Source organism: Rhododendron vialii, chromosome 8a, assembly GCF_030253575.1.
Source record: "Rhododendron vialii isolate Sample 1 chromosome 8a, ASM3025357v1".
NCBI lineage: Eukaryota > Viridiplantae > Streptophyta > Magnoliopsida > Ericales > Ericaceae > Rhododendron > Rhododendron vialii.
The window spans coordinates 1,666,784-1,682,315 of NC_080564.1; the positions used below are offsets into that span (position 1 = coordinate 1,666,784).

Here is a 15,532-nt window from a genome sequence, read left to right on the forward strand (position 1 = left end):
GTCTGGTTTTGGTTCGTTTTCAGTTCTATCCAATAAGCATGCAAACTCTTATTCACAAAATATGAACTCATAAAATTAAAAAAAAATAGAAAGATAATCTGCTGAAATAGAAAAGAAAAAGATAAATAAAAACTTTTCTAATAAATGACATTTGTTTGAAGTTGGCTTTGAATGTACTTTTTACATATCACAAGTGTTTCTAGTTACAACGAATCCAAGCGTGCTATAGTGTGTTGCCCACCGCATTATAGCACTCCCGATCCCTTCCCATATCCCATTTTCTCCTCCAAAATATATTCCTCCACCAAAAAGGCCGTTGTTAGGATTAGACAATGCCGATATGATAAAATAGTAATTCTTTTTTGATATCTCTGTACGTTTTCAAAATTTTCTAATACAAAATTGTCCTTGCGCGTTGGCAGTAGTTCAACAAATACCCTTAAATCACGCAAATGGATCCATCACTTGTTGCTTATGCCCTTCCTCATTTCTACCTCATTTTGTGCATGATTTTTCCTTAATTACAGTACTTCAAATGTTGTGCACTTTATCCCTTGTTTATGGAAAGATCATTCAATATTCTTGTAGCATTGTTACGTGGTGTCTCAGTATCATTTTTTTTTCACACATCCTTATAAATTTCAAAATACTAAGTGTATGAACCCCAAAAGAATGAGACATTCAGTAGGCTTAAGGCACCACGTGGTATCCGTGCATCATACAATTTTGTGGGGCCCATACCCTTGGTATTGGGCCCTACTGAAATGTGTAGTGAATAAAAGAATTGGGGCACCACGTTAATTACAGTAACTTAGATCACCAAATAATTTCTCTGAAACAACGTGTATGGTGCATAAAAGTGTTTGACTGCCACGTAACCGTGACCCTAGATCATTGATACTCTTGTTTATGTCAAATTGTCCTTTTAAGTAAACTACTCTGCGTCTTTTTATACTTAACTTAAACTTAACTTTTTTTCTAAACTTAAATGAAAATAAGTTAAGTTCATTCATTCTTTTAAATTTAAACTTAATTGCCTAACACATACAATTACAATATAGGTTAAGTTTAAGAATGAAAAATAAGTTAAGTTAAAAGAATGGACTAAATTAAAAAAATAAGCTTAAGTTTAAGTTAAGCATAAAAGAACGCATAAGCTTAAAGAAGTGGAAAGATCAAGGCCCGCACCTTTGCTTCACCATAAATAGCCTCCCCCTTTATTCACAACATCAAATACTCTCTCTCTCTCTCTCTCTCTCTCTCTCACAGCACTGTCTAGTGTCTATTTTTCCATTGGTGGCTTTCCTCCCAACAACGACGACAACTCCAAAAAACCAAGTAAAGCATCATCCACACCATAGCCCAAAGGCCAACACACCACTCCCACAACCCAAACTGGTAAGTAAGAAATTCTCTTCTGGCAAAATCTCTCTCCTTTTTCACTCAAATAGACAGACACTGCATCTTGATGAGTCTTGGATATTTTGACTGTCTCTTTCCCAATAGGGGCCCTAATCCTGTTCGTCTGGATCTGAAAAACAATGTCCAAATGGGTTCTTTCTTTCTTCTCTAGACCATGTGGGTTTTCTTTATTGGTCTTTTTAGTCTGGTAAAATGTCCCAATCTGTCCCTTCCCTAGTCTAAATATAGAAACATTAATTACCCTCCTCTTTTCTTTTTTTGGTTAATTACCCTCGTCTTTGACTTGCTCATTTTTGCTTTCTATGCTGGTTTATTCCGTGTGTTCTGTGTGTGAAGCCGTGATTTTGATTTTGATTTCTGTTTCTCTCTCTATATATATTGAATAAGCGAAGAAGATACTAGGAGATATATGTAGAGAGAGAGAGAGAGAGAGAGAGATGGCGAGAGAGAAGATTCAGATAAAGAAGATCAGTAACTCGACGGCAAGGCAGGTTACTTTTTCCAAGAGAAGAAGAGGGCTTTTTAAGAAGGCAGAAGAGCTGTCTGTTCTATGCGATGCAGATGTTGCCCTCATCATCTTCTCCTCTGCTGGCAAGCTCTTCCAGTACTCCAGCTCCAGCTCCAGGTTTCTCTCTCTCTCTCTCGCTCTCTCTCTCTCTCTCTCTCTCTCAACTATACACCGTACTGCATATGTTCAACATAGATAGATATGTTTTCGATATGTTTAAGGTCTCAAATATTTATTGCTGTCTTTAAATCCATGCCCCCGCTCTTGTGCTTCAACGTACAGCAACTCCAGTAACTCGAAAAGAAGGTTCTCTCTCTAGAGTTTATACAAAAGTTGTAATCATTGGGGTCTGGTTGTTTCCGTTTGTTAGTTCGAGCTTTGAAGATATATCCGTACTACGACAAATAGTAGTTGGGTAGACTTTTATGTTTCGTGTTTTCATTTATTCTGTGTTGCCTATGGAGTGCTTGAGCCGAGGTGTAAAATAGCGGTAGTAGGCAGCATATATAAGAGTAGTGAGAGGATCGAGTGATACCTATCGGAAATCGGGTGTGCGAGAGAAGTTTGGGTGCTCAAAGCGATCGTAGCAATCAAGTATCGACTGGAGGCCTTAGCGGCCGTGAAGTGGACAAAAGATCAGACAATGGCTTTGCTGTGTCCCAGTGATACTATTATATCAATGCCTTTTTTCTTAAAGGGCTGTTATTAAGTTTACTTATTTTGCATATTGTCAAATTTTTCTCAGAGAAGTAACGTGAAGAGGACGGCTTTATTGTGGGGATAAGATTGATTGTGTTGGTACCCTTTTGGGGAACAAGATTAGAATTGTGGGTGTGGGGGCTCCGTTCCGGGTGGTTTATACTTTCTGAATGTAGGCTCGAGGTCAGCTCTTGGTTTCCTGCTCTATTCTGCAAAACGAAGCACGATTAAAGATCACACTGGAAGTTCTTCGGGATGGCCCTTCGGTGCAAGAGTCAGTTTACTTGCAATGAAGAGTTAGGGATTAGGAGCTAGGATTTTTTTTGTGCGTACCTCTTCCAAGTAGGCATAATGGGATATTTATAAGGAACCTCTTAGCTTGGTCTCCAAGATTGCACCAACGCTCGACACGCGTCGGCTGACGTCATTCTTGGGTCACGTTTAGGAGTTTGTAACCGTTTGTAGGATGAGCTGGAACCTTCACGTGCCACCCCTATCCTTATCCTGATAACTGCTCGGATGACGTCACGAACGTCACCACGACCGAGGCTGCTGTTCCCATACAGGTGAGATAGAATGTTAGCTAAGCTTGTTCGGCACCGAGCGTGCCGTGCGACCTCAGGTGGTGTCCAATCCGAGCGAGTTTCCCGTTCGTGTGGGTATTGGAAAACGAGGCGATTAAGGAAGTTGTAATTAACGACACCCTCGGCTACAGAGATCTTCGGAGTTCTGAACGAAGAGAGAAAGAAGGATTGGAATTGAAAGAGATACTGGACCACGTTCGGAAGCCGCACGAGCCACTTCGCTCGGCCTGCTACAGTGGGACAAGGTGAAATTGAAGAATTGATTGGGTGTCAGATGATTGAAGCTTCCTCTCCTTTTTTCCAACCCCATACCCTTGTCCTTTGAGCGTTTCCTCTCGCTGTGTCCCTTCTCGTCTCTGCTCGCATTTTCCGCTTTGAACTTCGGTCAGACTATCTCCTGGGTGTCTCGATTTGGCCTAACGGCAAGGAGTTTCTGGTGGGTGGTAGACACGGTTGGCGTCGGCTCCTACTGTGGTCACTGCTAGGTGCCACGGTTTTTGCCTAATGGCTTGGTGAGCATCCACGGCAATGTGTGTTGGATTCGTGCTAGCTACGAGAAGTCTCTCCGGTGTTGCAGAGGCGGCTGTTCGGTGTTTGCTTTGGTTGTAGCTGTTTGATGGTGGTTGGCGGTGGCAATGAAATAGGGTTTGAATTTTCTTTAAATGGTTAGGGTTTTGTAAGATCCGTACTTTCCAACTTTTAGTTGGAATCCACTTCCTCTAAATAAAATGTTACTTTTGTCGATAAAAAAAAAAAGAAAAGAAATTACCAACCACCACAGACGTGGATGATGAGATTTGCCACTTGAAGTTAGTTGTCATATAATGTACTACCTGCACCGCCTAGCAATAACAAAAAATGTACTCTCTCCGTCCTATTTTAGGGTTCCAATCACCTCTAGACAAGTCATTTCTTCTCACTCCTGCCTTCGGGGTGTTGATCAAGGGAGTTGACATTCTGACTCGTAAGGGTGTTGGCTATAAAACATACTCTGTTTCTATTGTCAGTCATCTAGAGTTCCTTCCTCTAGAGTTCCTTCCTGCATCAATTGCCAATTCTTGGTCAGGGGCTACCTATTGTAGCGCATGAGTGCCCCTTGACTCTGTTCAGTTGTCAGGAATATTGTATGAGAAATTGATTCTTAGAAAAAATGAAGTGATGTGAAATAAAGTAAAAAAAAAATTATTTTTTTGTTTGTATTCTGTTGATAAGAAATTTTGCAGGTAAACAAGAGCTCATTACTTTTAGCAAGATCAATTTTGCAGGAAAATATTTTTCAGTAGAGAAGTTGAAATTGTGAGTCCTACAACTTTTCTGATAACTGAACAAAAAGAAAGTTGTAGGGAAGTTGATTTTTTCATCCTTTCCAATCCTTTCCGTGCGACTTAACGGAGGGTATAGGGAGGAACATCTTCTTGCCTTGATCAATTTTGTTGGGCTAAACCAACTATTTAAGGGAACATAATTTTTACATTGCTCTTTTTTTAAACTTTCCTATCTTTTTTTGATCGGCAATTTTTTATTATTATTAATCATTGAAACAAACAAATACACTGGCGATAGGGATAAGAATTAACTTTCCAATCTTAACTTATTAAGGGTTCGTTTGAATAGAGTGAAAGTGATAGAAAATGTAAGAAAAAGAAAATAATTCCACTTTTCTGGTGTTTGATTAGTATGAAAATACAAGAAAGTGTAAAAAAATGAATTTTTTTTACAACTCATTAAAGCATGAGCACATAGCTTATATTTTCTTGCTAAAAACACAAATAATTTTTTTTTTTTTTTAAAAGTTGCCACATTTTATGACATTTCCTATTATGTTCATAATTTTTTCTTTTGTATCATCATCCATTATGTATGCTAAGGGTAAGTTGGTAAATATATATTCAAGATTCTTACAAAAAAAATTCATTCAATCAAACGCATGTATGTTAATAAAGTTCTTTTCACTTTATTTTCTCTCATTTTTACTTTCCAGCATAATTTTCTTTCTCATCAAACGGACCCAAAGATAAAAAAAAAAGAGGGGAAAATGGGAATATTGCATTACTTTCTTTGAAACTTTCCAAAATGGACAATCTTTTTTTGGAACATTCCTAAATTTAATACTGGATCATCTACGATAGGAATTGGGGGATGGTGCTGTGTAGTGGTGTGCTGCGCACCTCCGAGCCGTCGGATCGTGCATCCGATGGGTTGGATCTCATCTCGGCAATGAACGGCTTTCGATCATTGGTTGCCGAGATAAGATCCGAGCAGTCGGATGCACGATCCGACGACTCAGAGGTATGCAGCACGGTGTTGCGCACACCACACCACTGCACAGCACTAACCTGATTTCCTTGGATGGAGGGATTCTACCAAAGCATGGGAAAACCCAAGTGGGCTGTTTGAGAGAGAGAAAACCCATAAGGGGTTGAGAGAGAAGACATCAGAGACGGTTTGTTCGAGAGAGGTGAGAAGAGTGACTTCTCCATGTAATTGTATTCTCTTGGCAGTGACTAGCATAATTGGGTGCATATTGTGAGAATCCTCTCCCACCAGCGGACTTGATAAGGAGAGAATTCAAGTATCGAGCCCTTCTGTGGGAGAGGATTCGTTTAATTATATTAAAAGCCTGTCGGTTTGAATTAATTGAGTGCATGTGCCATGTCTCGTATCTATGCTCAAGGAGATCTTTGCACATTGATCTTCTGTTACAATGACTACGACTCAACGAGGAGAAGCTTGATAGTGAGTTTAATTCTTATCCCTATCGCGAGTACATGGATTTATTAAACTTTAGACTTCATAATTCTAAATGTATTTGTTCCTTGCGCATCCGATAGCCAAATTAGACTTCATTTATGTTTTTTGTTTCAAGCCCTATGAATAGCAAGTAACTTTGTAACATTTCTTTTCCTTGTGAAGTATGGAGGGTATACTCGAAAGGCATGACTTGCACTCAAAGAATCTTGATAAACTGGAGCAACCTTCTACTGAGCTGCAAGTAAGTTATTTTTTCCCTCATCGTTTAAGGTAATTAATAGTTTTTAGTTTGCCAAATCCCAAACTCTTACGTAGTGTTTGGTTCGCTGGAAAGATTTAGAGAATAAAATGGCGATTCCTTAATTAGGCATCAATGAAATCGTCATTCGCCTAATTGATCAGCACCAGTTCCATTTGGCATGTTCATTCTTTCATTTCGTAGTGAACCAAACATTGATAGTGTATTGCCTTTCCAAGCCTTCATTCCATTTTCGCAAAAAGACCAAGAGATGTTTTCTTGTAGCTAGTAGAAGACACCAACTACACCAGATTAAGCAAGGAAGTGGTGGAGAAAAGCCATGAACTGAGGTACATGTTGTTGTATCGAACTTATTTGCGAAAATATATGTATTTACTGTACCGATTCTAGACCTTATGGAATGTAATGCTTTCGGAAACAGGAAGATGAGAGGAGAGGAGCTCCGAGGACTAAGTATTGAGGAATTACAGCAGCTAGAGAGATCCCTTGAAGTTGGATTGACCCGCGTGATAGAGAAAAAGGTCTCCCTTTTTTTTTATTCCAAAATACAGGCATATTTCTTAACTTTGTTAAGGATTATCTTTTAACAGGATTTTGTTAATGCGGCAGGCTGAAAAAATCATGAAAGAGATCACCCACCTTCAACAAAAGGTCAGAACCCGAACATCGTAATCTTGCGAAAAGATTTGATCGGGGGTTGGTTGGTAAAAATAACATAGTCCGTCCATCGATCTCCGTCCCATATTCCTGGTCCCCTACAAGTATTTCTGCATTCTATGGGGACATGTCTTCTTCGAAAGTTTAATTGGATTACCAACATTGTTTCTTATCTTCCTCATATAACTAGTTTTAGTCATCTAGTAGGGATTAGTTTGTGGAACTCTAAACACTCTTTTGTTTAACTAATCTAAAAGAAGACTAACATTTTGGGACATTCTAAAATGGAATTTTGGACTAGCTAGCAATATGGGACCGAGGAAGTATGTTGTTTAGGATACACATTTATATCCCTATATTGTTTAGGATCTGCAATTTTCTTCTTCTCACTTGCCTGACAAAACATGCAGGGAATGCAACTTATGGAAGACAATGAGAAACTGAGACAGCAAGTATGAGTTAACCCATAAACCCTTCTTTGTTTCAATTATGTTCTACTCTTCTGCGAGATTTAACGTGGCTATACTGTAACGTTTCATTGAAGGTAATGGGAGTATCTAATGCTCGAAACAATGTTGTTGCCGACTCGGATAACATGGTCTATGAAGAAGGCCAGTCATCAGAGTCTGTCACCAATGTATGCAACTCTACCGGCCGTGTACAGGACTACGAAAGCTCAGACACAATCTCCCTCAAGTTGGGGTTAGTTAATTTCTTGAATTTACGAACTAAATTGGCTTGAGTTGAATCTAACGGATCAGAAACCATAAGTTTGGTCTTATTTACATGGCCAATAAACTCTGAAACCGACAAGAAGTCCTTTTGATTGGATTGAGTTAGGAAATTAAGATAATGGGACTGTTGGAATCAGATTCCTACTTAGATGGGGAAGTTGATCATTCTGGGTTGGATAGTTCATCCCGCATCAGTAATCACTTCCTTAATCCAATCCGTTATCAATGTAGGAATTACGAATATCCAAAATCACGTTTTCATTTTCTTTTCAAGGTTCATGCTATCCGTAGGGAGCTAATTCTTTTCACGCTTCCTTCGGCCGCGGACATGGACTTAACAATTGGATTTTCGATTCTTGTGCAGGTTACCTTACTCCGGCTGAAACGAGAAAGAGGAGAGAAATTTGTGAAGATTGACTAGGGTTGATTGGAACGCTAGATTAACTCCTAACTTTTCCATAATCCCATATTTACCATTGTGCCAATGTTCACTCTTATGTACGTTAATGCCAGCTGCTCTGTAGTAGTATGTGGAAATTGACAGGCGACTAGAATGCTTTTTGTTATAGTCCTATTTTGAATTATGTTTCTCGTTCGATATCGCGGTTATCCCGATTGTCCGTGCGGCAGTTTTTGCGTACAACAAGGGGAGGTTAGAATCCTTCTTTCCTTTCCTTGAGCGATGTTCTAATTACAACTTTATTGTTCGAGATTGACATTTGGATTTAACCTTTTTAGATCCACGAAGCACCAGCGGGAAAGTTCTAACGATTCAAAATCCAATCAAGGACTTGAACTCAACAACGTTATAGACAAATGTATGGAGTGTTTTTATAAACTAGTACTCCGTACCAATGTTCAAGGACCAGATAAATTACAGAACAGACACCGCTGAACTAAATCAATATGGCAATAAGAGAACCAGCACACCCGGAAAGCTTAGAACAGACACTTTTTTAGTACAACTCACAGCGTAAATATTGAGGACCAAACCCGCAGTCTGCTTCACACACAAAAACCTAAAAGACACGGTGAAAATCTTAAAATTGACGTTCTACTCCTTCTTTGATTTTGAGAGAGCTTTCTTCCTCTGTCCAAGCATGTATGTGTACATGTGAGGGCTGCCTGCAATAGATCACACCATCATAGGATTCATTTGTCAACAGATAGCAAGCCAATCAAGAAGGATGAAATTGTATCTGTTGAATTCGTACCCGGGACGTAGATTCCAAGGGCAAGAATAGCAGAATAGAAGTAATCAAAAGAGAAATTCCATGTGTTAGGCATCCGAATACAATATTTCTCAGATTCCTGCAAGCATCGCAGTTCAATCAGTGCATGTATTCGAATTTTCTCTTGTAGCATTTAATCAAAGGGTATTTGCATACTTCCAGGGGAGCAGAGCTATACAAGAACTGTTTTTTCTTCTTTTTTTGTATGTGTGTGTCTGTGTGCATGTGCTATAAATAACCGCATTTATAGCCCTGTGCAATGTGTGAGCAATACAATATGTCTTGACACAAGTAGCGGTTATCAGATCAACCTCGTAAAGCTTGGTTGAAGAACGCAGAATTTTGGACAGTTTCAACCAAACAAAATCTAGTGAAAATACTACAATGTCTGCATCGTGAGTTTATTACCTTAATGTAAGGAAGGGCAACATATATTAGACCTACTTCACTCGTGATGCCGGTAGGATACAGCAACATAAAGGTGCTGTACCTGCAATAAATATCCTCTATAAATTTCTTTAAAGAAGTAAAAAGAGAAAGAAGAGAGATTTAAAATTTAGAATGCATGTATAACCTGAGCCACAAGAGCCAGGAAGGTGCAGATCCAAGAGCTTCCTTTGTGCCGAAGAAAGAATACCGAATAATCTAACACGACCAGGAATGAAAAAATCGAATCAATTATAAACTTGTCCAAAAGAACACGCCAAGGACAAATAATAACAGGGAAACAATTTAGTATACTTGTTCTCTTGCTCCTTGATTACGGATTATTAATATGACTAGACTTGCAAATGCGATTTTTTCTAATGCTAAATGCATACAGTTATCTACCAAGACAAAGGATAATTTAAGATTACTAAATTCTTGTTTGCACAGATAGTTTATATCAGCTTTCTGTAACAAAGTATCAACAACAACAACAACAACAACAACAACAACAACATAACCCATCTAGTCCCCAATCATTGGGGGATGGGCGGGGATGATTGGAGACAGACCTAACCTTTGGCAATATATGCACAAAGTGGCTACTCTCAGAATACCACTGAAACAGTGGCCCCCCTAAACCTCCAAGAACTGAGGAGCTACAGGGACGTTTTGTTGTAGAACCGTGCCCTCAAATCAAAGCCAAATAGCATCAGAGAGGGTAGGCCTAGAGACCCAAATCAATTTCTGTACATGTAACAAAGTATCAAGAAACCCAAAAATGCTAGTATTAATGTGGGACCTTTTGTCCAGCTCTTTTTATCCGAACTTTATGACTTCAAATCCATATCCAAGGATGCAAACCTGAGAGAGTCAAGTGCAAAGAGTCTAATTTCTCACCTCTCACCTGACTAGATTCAAGACAGATTACTAGAGGAAGTGGAACTACCAGTTATGGAAGAGGTAGTGTGAGCTGTGATCAATGGTGAGTTATGGTAACCTTGATGAGGGTTAACGTAATTCATTAACAACAGCTCCAGGACTCAAACCAGAACTTATTAAGATACCTTTTTAAGAAGATTGAAGTTAAAGCAGCAAGGATGAAATGCTAACCTCTGTGATAGACCAGCTTATAACTAAAGAGCTAACAAGCACGTGAGTCCGAACCTGCAAAACAAAAGTTCAATTCCTGCGTCCCTTTTCTGTCAAACGAACATAAGGGGAATGTTCACAACATGGGTTTCTAACCTCAGGAAAGCTCCATAAGATGCCCCAAGCGACAAACAACCTTGAACTTATCTGTGGCAGTGTTGCTGTGATTGGAGATCTTACCAAACCTTTTGTAGGAACAGAATATAAAGAAAAATAATAGGTGTATAAGAAAATTGATTTGGTTTGACAGAATATATTCTCTCCCATGAAAGATGAAAGGTACAGCTTATCAATGGAAAAAGTTCTCACCTACTAGACCATGAAATATCTGTTGCCCAATAGGAACAAAACACAAACGAAAACATAAAAATGTGTCAGACACATCAAATAGTACACGACTGAAATTTCAAGAAACTAAGGGTGGGTCTGGCTATCGAAACAAGTACTCGGAATTTGTATTAAACAGAGGAAGAAAATTTGCTGCTGGTTATCTGGCTATTTACTAAGTCTCCGTTTGCATAGATGGATTTGGATATGAAACAAAAGGATTTGAAGCGTTTGACATTGTTATTTATTGATTGATAATAAAAATTAGAGCCTGTTTGGCCGTGGTTTTGAATTATGCATTATGCAGATTTGCATTTTAGGTGTTTGGGAGATGATTTTAAAGGCATTCTGCAAAATAAACTAGAGAATGCAGAATCTAAACATTATCTCTGGAAAAGCTTTTTAGATTTTCATTACAAGTTCAAACACTTTCTTTCTGCAAAATCTATTTTGCACATTATCATGAAAACACTTCCACCGATTCTAATTATAATAAAAAAAATCTAAAACATACTGTCTACAAACGTGAATCTAAAAAATAATTGGCTCCCAAACACCCCCATATTTTGACATTGGGTTCGAAAGCTTTATAAGGATGGATTTTGAATAACTACCAGTAATTAATGGAGTAGGACTTACTATCAACCAATCAACAAAGTGCCTCTCTTCTAAGCTGGTTGATATTGAACACGAAATCCTTGATTTTCTTTTTGAAGATGTGATTTTGGCACTCCACTTTTAGCGGGTGGCACTCCTCTTTTTGTTTCGTAATTGCACATGATCAAGACACAAAGTGGAGTGTCAATGTCTAAAATTGCCAAAATCAATTTCATTTCTTTTTCTCCATTTCTTGTTTCATTTAATGAATAGAGATAACTCCTTGACCTAACAAAAACTAGGGGCAGTTGGAAAATTAAATACGCACCCAATTCTCTTCCTCCCCCCTATACACATCTGGATTTACTACTAGTACTTAATTTCTTCCACCCAATTTCCGATGAAAATCATTTGGTCAAAACCTAAATTCATCAGTTTCAAAGTAGGGTTGAAAATTATTGGGAAGCACAACAGAGCCACGGAATCGACAAAGACTTATGGAGTAGTTTTAAGGTTGTCTATTCTATGTACGGATCAGATAGGTGTACCTCCAGAACAGCGGCGGATTGAGCTAGTAGAAGAGGCTTTTCGACGGCGTCGTAGACATGTTCGTGGCCCGACTCCCGTAGGGTTTTCACAGCTAGATACAGCACTTGAAACCTGCAATTATTCAACATAATCAAATCCTGTGTCACACAATAATTCAGTAGAACACTCCGCCGGCGCTCCTCACTCTACGCTCACGCTCTCACGAATTTTAATATTTTGAGATATTTTAAAAGACGTTTCCACGTTCACGCTCGCGTTATCTAACTACATACATTAAGACCAGATCAGAATAAGAACAGGGGGCAACATAGGAATTGAAGTGAGGGACTTGCCAGCCGGCGAATACGGTCCAATTGTAGAGGGTGAGGTACGTGCGTCTTAGAACAGAGGAAAAGCCTGCCATTTTAGAGATCTGAATGAATGGAGAGGAGATTTAGCAAGAGAGTGAAGTTTAGAGAGAGAGAGAGAGAGAGAGAGGGTATTTGAGAGGAGGATTACAAGAAATCGGTGGGAAATTATTATTCAATCAATGTAGGTGAGCAGATCAACCACTAACGCTGGCTTGCTTGTTGGCTGTTTTCTGTCTCTCTCTCTCTCTCTCTCAACTTCCAACGAACTTGAATGAACTTTTGCTGAAACAATAATGGAGTATTGGAGTGTATGTTCGGAGTGGGGCCGGCGGAGCAATGAAACGCCGTCGTTGCATTATGGGTCTCGCTGCCTAGGCCCAATATAACAAGAGATCTCATGGGCTACAATGAAGTTCAGTGTTTTCTGTGATATGGCCCAAACCCATTCCTCGTAGAGTCACGTACTGGTGCCCCACCATGATTGGGCCACAAAATCTCTAGACGGAAAAGGGGAGGAGGAAGTTTTACTCATTGGACAATATTGAGCTGGACATTTTTATAGGGATAGTGATACGGTATTCCAATTGAAGAGTATATTTACGTACTTCAAACACGACATTCTATATGGACATTTTTTTGTCACTCGATAGATGGTTAGCCTACTCGTAAGAGGATGGGGTACTGCTAAGCGGCGTACGGATGGAACAAGCCCAAAAGACATTAACCACCACACCAAGCCCAAAAGACAGGCTCATATGGGTATTATTAATATATAAGACCGTTAGATGGATATCCAAATAGGATCCCGATAATTACCCTAGTTTATTTGAGTTGATCAAGACGGGATAGCATCGAGATTAATTTAATCTGAACAAACCTCTAGACATTTCTATCAGAAAAAGTAATTATAATCACCTCACATATATATTTCCTTGAAGGAAATTAAGTCGTTTAATTGGTTTTCTGGTATGGTTTATTAGCTAGGCCTTGTGAATAATTTGTAGAACTACCTTAGGCGATGGAGTACAATACTGATCTACAATCGGAACGGAAAGTTTCAAAAGTGCAACAAGCACATGCTTTACTAGTGTACTCTACCAGTATAGGTCATAGTCGTGAATTCTTTTCGCATGTATAAAGAAAAATAAAGTAGTAGTAGTACAATTCAAGATAGATACTTATCTCAAACATGGTTGGCCGACATTTACAAGTTGAAATGGTTGAATGAACCACGGGGACAAGGAATGTGATTAATTAATCGGTATATAAAACGTTTTGTATACATATGGAGAGAGAGAGAGAGAGAGAGAGAGAGAGAGAGAGAGAGAGAGAGAGAGAGAGAGAGAGAGAGAGAATAGATACATAGGTCACCTACCTGGAAACTTTACATAGGTCACCTACCAGGAAACTACTTTAATTTATTCCAATATGGAGCGAAATCTGAGAGGCATATTTTTACGAATGGTAACTTCTCTATAGCACCTTCAAAGGGGTGGGGTTGGTTGAGTGGGAGTACCACAGAAAGTGAAAATTTTACTCCATCAAGTTGTTCAAACCACAAATAAAAACCCTTGAGATATATAAATTGGAAGTTTTGTCCCACTCTAAAAATAAAACCAAGTTAATGTTTATCTAAATGTATATCACACTGTAAATTCTTATGGGGAGTAGAGTAAGACCGTCCATGGTCTCATTTGACGATCCGTTCAACTTATTATGGAGGTCACATTTCAATAAAATATATCTGTCACGTTTCGTTTCATTTCTCTTACGCCAAATATGATTCGACTATCAATCTGATTTTTTTTTGTAAGAATGACAGTAACTTCTATCAAGGTCAACAATACCAACGTCACAAATAATCGAATACGATTCCGGTAGATTTCATTTTTCATCACATCATTTCATCTCGATATTTTATCAGAGTTTTGTAATATAAAGGAAAGACACGTAACATCACTTTTTGTCTTTCTTGTCTTTCGGTGGTCTAAGCCACATGCAAATGGCAAAGTGGGGAAAGAAAAGTTAACATTGCTAACCTCATGGTCAATGCAACTAGGCAGATACAACATGGGGTACGGTGCCCTCTCTTTTATCCCCCTTTTATTTTACAAGTGGGCATAAATCATGTTTTCTTTAATTCCTTTTAACAACTCTAGTCTCTAAAAGTTAATCGGCTTCCGTTCCGGAATGCGAAATAAGTACTTATTTTTCAATAATGCAATTTCAAGCTCAAAAATAATAGATTTATTGAAATCTAAAAATATGTATTATGGATCTTGTTTGAAAGATCTCATTGAGATCTTCAATACGGTGCAAACAAAATTGAAAAATTATTTTTCATTTATATTATTTTTGAGTTTAAAAATGTGAAATAAGTACTTATCTTTTAAGAATGTATTCTGAAACGGGCCCTCAGTGCACAAAATTCCCACTTTAGAGTAATGTCTTAAAGAATATATTAGTAATCAACTAATATGCGCTTAGACTTTAATAAATTGCTCTGTATTCTTTTTGCCAACTGTAGAACAGGTGGATAGTCAAATGTCTATTTAAAAAGATTTTGATTCCACATGTAACTCAAACCTGATCGATCTGTAACATTGATGTGGTTATCGTTTGTTGTTGCGGAAGAACACGTACAAGTTCTCGTGTTTTGCATTAAGGTCTTCTTAAAATTTGGAAAAAAGAAAGAAGAAGGTTTGTTATTGGGTATTTTGACTTAGATCTCTATTTTGATAATTAAGGAAAAGTTGGAAATAAGGGGTTGGAGTAGATATTTTGGAACTACTTAATTTATTATTGGATTAATAAGTCACTAAATTAATTGGACCGGCTTAATTTTAAGCATGTATCCAACAATTGGTGGCTTGGTGCTTATTGATAGTATTAATTATTTTAATGAAACTTACTAATTGGTTGAGCTGATCCCATGAAAATGCATGATCTGAAGGCTTAATATTTATATATGGTAACTTGAGCTTCTTGATGTCTTACCTCACTTAGCAGCTTTAATTATACCATTTCCTATGAAATAAATTAATGTCATGCCATTTCCTTGGCTAAAAACAATAGAAGTTAGAATGATAGGTACTTGTAGGTTTATAGAAGGGATCGAGGTAAGTGACCTAATGCGTGTTCGTGAGTGAGAATAAGAGCGTGGAATTATCTTCCAATAATCTCACAAAACTATTAAAGTTCGTGAGAGTGAGATTTCAGAGTGAAAACGTAGAGCGAAAATTAAGAAAGACAGTAAAGATTCATCATTAACAAAAAAAAATATGT

At 38.2% G+C, this 15,532-nt stretch overlaps 2 protein-coding genes and 1 pseudogene across 4 annotated transcripts; 1 reads left to right on the top strand and 2 right to left on the bottom strand.

Annotated features, from left to right (window-relative positions):
- The first annotated feature begins 1,232 nt into the window (after positions 1-1,232).
- LOC131298276 (MADS-box protein JOINTLESS) lies at positions 1,233-8,212 on the top strand. Of its 3 annotated transcripts, none has more exons than XM_058323644.1 (9): positions 1,233-1,398; positions 1,810-2,047; positions 6,127-6,205; positions 6,488-6,552; positions 6,645-6,744; positions 6,833-6,874; positions 7,291-7,332; positions 7,425-7,582; positions 7,979-8,212. In XM_058323644.1, exons 2-9 carry the CDS (start codon positions 1,860-1,862, stop codon positions 7,995-7,997), a joined length of 693 nt encoding a protein of 230 aa, XP_058179627.1. In that variant the 5' UTR covers positions 1,233-1,398; positions 1,810-1,859; the 3' UTR covers positions 7,998-8,212. The 3 variants fall into 3 exon arrangements, with proteins under 3 accessions (XP_058179627.1, XP_058179626.1, XP_058179628.1); XM_058323643.1 differs by having other exon boundaries at positions 1,815-2,047; XM_058323645.1 differs by lacking the exon at positions 1,233-1,398 and having other exon boundaries at positions 1,454-2,039; positions 6,125-6,205.
- Positions 8,213-8,423: 211 nt separating this feature from the next.
- Positions 8,424-12,537, bottom strand: LOC131298278 (very-long-chain (3R)-3-hydroxyacyl-CoA dehydratase PASTICCINO 2). The gene is made up of 9 exons (XM_058323650.1): positions 12,230-12,537; positions 11,897-12,008; positions 10,734-10,752; positions 10,521-10,609; positions 10,386-10,439; positions 9,421-9,491; positions 9,255-9,336; positions 8,829-8,925; positions 8,424-8,739 (listed from the first exon to the last, which is right to left on the bottom strand). Exons 1-9 carry the CDS (start codon positions 12,298-12,300, stop codon positions 8,669-8,671), a joined length of 666 nt encoding a protein of 221 aa, XP_058179633.1. The 5' UTR covers positions 12,301-12,537; the 3' UTR covers positions 8,424-8,668.
- On the bottom strand, positions 9,941-10,068 carry LOC131299322 (small nucleolar RNA snoR100; annotated as a pseudogene).
- Positions 12,538-15,532: the final 2,995 nt, after the last annotated feature.